This window comes from Triticum dicoccoides, chromosome 5A (assembly GCF_002162155.2).
Source record: "Triticum dicoccoides isolate Atlit2015 ecotype Zavitan chromosome 5A, WEW_v2.0, whole genome shotgun sequence".
Lineage (NCBI taxonomy): Eukaryota > Viridiplantae > Streptophyta > Magnoliopsida > Poales > Poaceae > Triticum > Triticum dicoccoides.
The window spans coordinates 692,980,744-692,986,679 of NC_041388.1; the positions used below are offsets into that span (position 1 = coordinate 692,980,744).

Here is a 5,936-nt window from a genome sequence, read left to right on the forward strand (position 1 = left end):
GGGAAGCAAACGCCCCCAATATATATGCCGTCAGGTAGGGAAGCAAACGCCACGGTCCAACGTCTCAGACAGTGTCACATATGTTAGTGTCTTATCAATTAATCCGAGATTAATTAATTGTTCCTGGCCAGCAAAATAGAGCACACGCATAGGTCTGAACTTGACTCGGCTCACTCACGACGTGCGGGCGAGGCGAGGCAGGCGACGGAGGAGGAGCACCTGTGTACCACTCCTCTTCTCAATGGCTAGTGGAAGAGCAACCCTTATAAAGGGGTCTCAACTCTCCTCAACTTGTGAGGTGGTACCAAACTTCCCACCACTTGTCATACACCTACATGGGCCTTAGAGATTAACCATTAATTATTGTCTTATATGGGCCAAGGCCCATCTATAATTTAACATTGAGCACCTCTTTGAAGCAACTAAAAATCATTATGTTTCTGCCATTGATCAACGTCTGAATAATATCTAAGTAGATCAGTGTTCCATTCCATCCCAAGATATAGCCAGAAGTTTTCGCTGAAGTCACATCTAAACAACAGTTGCATAAGATCCTCAGTGCAAGCTTCATCACATAGTACATATTCGTAATTGTGAATATGAAAGACTTTCCCCCACATAGTGCTTCATCTATATTGTATGAGAACCTAGAAAAACAACCTCTGTTTAAGCAAAACAGAGGATTTTCATACCCACTGAAAAGGTGCAGTAGCCTTTTGAGGTTTGCCAATGAGAGTGTTATAAACCTTCCTATTTGAATATTTGGTATGCTGACCTCAAAAATTCCATATGTGTGGAATGAGATCCATGTTTAGGCTATTGATTGAAATATGTAGCTCATGATATTGCTGGAGGGGAATAGTATATAGTGGAAGATTAAACATATTATAAAAGTTGTTTTGAGTGTATTCATATTCTTTCCTCACTGAAATGCCATTCTCCTTGGCATAAGAATGTAGCTGACGAAACATATCATCTAATTTGTTCACACAGGCCAAGAAAGTTCGCGCATTTTTAGTGAAGTGTTTATGGCATTTGATAAAATATTCATGATATTTTTAAAACGTTCATACTATTCAACCTTTTCCCACAAGTTCTATAAACTGCTCATTAAAACATGTTCATAGCATTCAACGAAATGTTAAATACATTCAATAAATATTCACATATGTAAAAATTATTCATCATAATATTTAAAAATATTCATGAAATGTAAAAAGAGGGTGCAATGAAAAATGTCAATAACATATAAAATATGTTCATTTTTTCGCGAATACGCTAAGGATGCGTATCTTTCCATTGATAGAAGGAGAATGTTTACAGCATGGGATTAGGACGACACACTATGCCATGTACACAAAAGGGAGGCATGGAAGTGGACGTCGAGCAAACAGACGGGGTTGCTCATCCCCAAGAAAACCCTAGCCTAGCGCTCTAGGATGATGTTGGTGATCGCGGCGGCGCCGACCTGGGCCCAAAGGCGTGCTTCGTCCTTGATGGTGGAGCACAGGTGGGAGACAGAGGGTCGGTCCCCGTCGAAGGTGCGGCTGTTTCTATGCTTCCAAATCCACCAAGCGGTAAGGATCATGAGGGAGGACAGGCCTTTACGCATGGAAGCGGGCGCGAGAGCACAGGAGGAGGCCCACCAGGTAAGGAAGTCGGTGTCTCCGGTCGGCAAATCGGTGGGGAAGCGAGCCCAAGCAAGCAATAAAATATGTTCACGTGTTTAACAAGTGTTTAACATACATTTAAAAATGTTTGACGTGTATCTGAAAAATGTTCAATATGTATTTGAAAAATGTTCAACGTGTATTTGAGAAAATGTTATTCAAAAATGAAAAATAAAGCCCAAAATAGAAAAATCAGAAAGAACCCAATTAAACCTCTAAAATATGTAGAAAAGGAAAATAAAACACCCAAATGGAACCTTGGCCAAAGCCGCACTAAACCGACAACAATACCTCCACCTCGTCGACTACTTGGCCATGTCCCTAAAGAAACTTGCCATAAGTGAGTGTTATATCCGCCTTGAAATAGCGCGAGAGCTATATCTCACCTAGTGCGTGACTGTGTACCGTCTTGTAGTAGGCAATTGTTACGATAGGCGATCCAATATAATGCGTTTAGTGAGTGGTTCTGCACCGGTTTGTGGAATCTTCCATCGGTTTTGGGAAGGTTCCATAAGTTGTTCTTTTCTCTTTTCTGTGTTTTTATTTTCAGTTTTCATTAGTTTTTCTTTTGGTTCTTTATTTTTTTCTGTTCATTTCTTATTTCCCTTTTTGTTTCAAATTGATGTCTGCTTTTCACACCTTCTTCATTTTTCCTACACACGTTAAACATGTGTTTGATGCACATCGAACATTTTTCAAATACATGATGACCATTTTTTAAATACATGTTTGATCTTTTTTGGTATACTTATTAAACATTTTTCAAATTTATTTTAAAAACTTTTCCGTACATGTTGAGCATTTTAATTACACACGAGACATTTTTCAGATACAGCTTGACCATTTATTTAAAATACATTATCAACATTTTTTCATATACAAGTTGAACATTTTCTGAATACACATTTTACAAAATTCGTATACACACAGAATATTTTTTTGATGCACATTGAAATTTTTCCAAATATATGATGCATACTTTTTCAAGTACTTTTAAAACATTTTATAAATACATTGAACATTTGTTTAGTGGTGCGTACAAATTGTTTACATTGCATGAACATTTTTTAGATGTATGGATATTTTTTTTAGATATGCACCACTTTCTATATTAATGAATTCTACAAAACAATTGATTGGCTGACATAAAACTGTGTGCAAGAAAACCAGATCAGCATGTCACATAGCAAATAGTTTTAAGATTTTTTCCCATACAACCATTCTAATTAACTTGGGAGCCGGAATGCATTGTCAAAGGACAACAAAACAGAGTTACAAGAAAATATAAACCGAAATGAAAAGCACTAGTGTATCAAACCAACCAACAATCATACCGGCGAAGGAACAGCTTCACATAGGACACTTCTTATTATCACCACGGGACACACATAAACCTTACAAGCAAAAGCATAATGTTCAGAAAAGTATCCAAGGACATGCGGCAGAAATAATTTCAATGCAACCACCTGAACGCATCAGATGTGTTGGAACGAGCAGACCCTCGCCTCCGTGTACACCTTCCCAGGGCGGCAGTAGTAACCCTGCTCCGGTGCACAATGCGAGTCTTCTGAACAGATGCAAAGCCCCTCAATGGCGCAACCCTTCTCGACAATTATCGAGCTCCCATTAATGCCGAGCACCTGGTCACTCCATTCGCTGGAGAAGATCCCATCAGGGTCGTACCTTCCCTTCACCTCTAGGAACTTGTCGGCCTCGGGGTACTTGGCAATGACACCTTCAAAGGCAAAGTTGCGGTTTTTGCCCCAGTGAGGGATGGCGCCATATTTGCGTAGCGCCATCTGTTGGAGCTCGTCGAGCACACCAGAGTATGGATTGGGCTCACCCTTGGTGTAACTCCGGTAGTAGGTAATATCAAAGTCGATCGAGTCCTCCGGCTTGCCGAGGTAGGCAGAAGATGCCTTGATATAGCGGAGGAGAATACCCAAACCGACGTCGATTCCGCAGAAGGCCTTCGGGTTGCTGTTACGGAGCTGCTTCATGTCGGCGATGAATGCTGATACCCTGGAGAGCGCGATGCTGTAGGCATTATTGTAGAAGAAGATTCCCCGGATGCAGGGGTCCCACGGACACGTGGTGAGGAGTGCATCTTCTGGGCTGTCGAGACACGAACCGGACGCTTGGATGCGGTGCTGGAATCCTACCACTGGGTACCCCATGAATAAGCTGCCGTTGTTTGTGCCATATGCTGCCTTCTCAAACAACGATACTGACGTGGGTGCCTCCTTGCACCGAGCGACGGTGTTGTTCTTCTTCTCGAGAAGCTCCTGCATGACTCTGCCGCTGATGAGGTCGGCCGTCGCAGTGGAGCGGAAGGCTAGGTAGTCATTGAGGCCGTTACCCACTGACGTGATGGCCACGCGATCGTCCTTGCGGTAAATCACATTGCGCTGCTGTGGCAGCCACACCATATCGCCAAATTCGTGGAGGCCACCCCACACAACGGCCTGCTCTGCCATGTCAGAGTCATCGCGTGTCACGAACGTCACCGACCGCTTGAACATCGGCTCCAAGGCCAGTGTAACCTGCACATATCCATGAAAAAACGATTAAAAAATCAGGAGAGAACTAATTAATGACTTAATTAACTTGTGCACCAAGAAAGTAACAAATTCCGTTTGGTTTTAATAACAATTCTTAAACAAAACATTTATTCTTAGAGTACACATTTTGCAGCAGATATACACATACCGTGCCACATGCCATGGCATGGCATATGTGGGCAGCGTAATAAAACGAAGAGTATATATACGCATGCAAAGGCATTTCTTGAGCCACGTACCTGGGAAACGACGCCCAGGACGCCGAGGGAAACCTTGGCCGCGTCGAGGTCGGGATGGTCGGCGCAGAGCTCCCGTACCACCGCGAACCCTTGGCTCTTGGGCGCCGGCGTGACGATCCTCATCCCAACCACATACTCGTGCACGGCGCCGCCCTTACCCTTGAGCGAACTGCCGTGCGCGCCCGTGGCCAGCAGGCCTCCGATGGTGAGCCCTGACCAGTAGGGCGAGTGCGGCAGCGCGAGCCCTGCCTCGGCGGCGGCCTGGATCAGGTCGCGGAGCACCATGCCGCTTTCCACCGTCATAAGCCCCTTGGCGACCTCGACGCTTACCACCCGGTTGAGCCGCTCCGTGCTTATGATGGTGCCGTCGCGGCCGCCGGGGCAGGCCAGTTTGGGGAAGCTGTGGGAGTGCTTGGTGGCCACCTTCACCTTGCGCTTGGCCGCCACCGCGGCCGCCACGGCCGCGACCAGCTCCTTCTCGGTGCGCGGGAAGGTGGCGTTGGCCGCGCGGCAGACGGTGCGGTCAGGGAAGGAGCCGTACGCGTTGGAGACAGTGCAGTCCGACGTGCCGTGGGCACAGACCACCGGCTCCGGCGGAGGGCTCGAGCCAGCGAGGCCGACCAGCAGGAGCACCAGGAGGAGAACCGTAAGCTCCCGGCCACCCTCCATTGCTCAGCTCTTGCAAGTCCGTACGTCCTTGCAAGTACCAATAATGTCTTGAGATATGCAAGGCCTTGAATGGTAGCTACTGCTTATATAGCTAGCTCACGGGACGGTATGCAGCACATTCCTCCCTTGTTAAATCGTCCCGTAATGGAACACGTAACCATCTGTACAAAGTCAATGGATTGATCGCAAATGCAGCATATGATTAGACGGATGAAGATTATCCATCTCCAGTGAGTCACTAGTACGGAACAGGCAAGCAAGCAGTGGCGGGCGCAAACGACCTAACAGTCGGTGCGTGTTTTCGGAGCAAACGGCCCAAATGTTTTTCCCGAATATTGATGGCGTTATGCTTCGCCTTGTATTGCATGCATGCATGCATGTGATGTTAGTTGTGTGCACACGCTATGCAGAGCTCGCGTGTAAATTCGTCACAAGTGCACCATCTTGATGCAGCTGCCACATAATACATTTTAGGGGATATTATTCATAATTCGAAACATTTTAGGCAAGGAGTGTAAAATACGTGTGCATTATTGCTCTCCTTGCAGAGGTCAAAGCTAGGATCAATCCATCATCAGCAAGTTATGACTACTAACTAGCCTAAAACGCCGTCTTATCTTTTGAGACGGAGGAGAAGGTTGTACCAGTGTAGACTACGTACACTCATTCCCTGGACGAATCATATCCTACCACCGATCAACGAGGACCGCCAAGATAGTGCAGATGGGACGTCATACTCGTGAAGACTATGAGATTTTGAATGCAAAAGCAAGCCTCGCGCGGGCGAGTATAATAGC

At 45.6% G+C, this 5,936-nt stretch overlaps 1 protein-coding gene across 1 annotated transcript; it reads right to left on the reverse strand.

The window, feature by feature from the left end:
• Positions 1 to 2,880: 2,880 nt before the first annotated feature.
• On the reverse strand, positions 2,881 to 5,151 carry LOC119304219 (L-gulonolactone oxidase 2-like). Its single transcript, XM_037581392.1, has 2 exons — positions 4,471 to 5,151; positions 2,881 to 4,213 (listed from the first exon to the last, which is right to left on the reverse strand). Exons 1-2 carry the CDS (start codon positions 5,137 to 5,139, stop codon positions 3,146 to 3,148), a joined length of 1,737 nt encoding a protein of 578 aa, XP_037437289.1. The 5' UTR covers positions 5,140 to 5,151; the 3' UTR covers positions 2,881 to 3,145.
• Between the last annotated feature and the right edge of the window lie 785 nt (positions 5,152 to 5,936).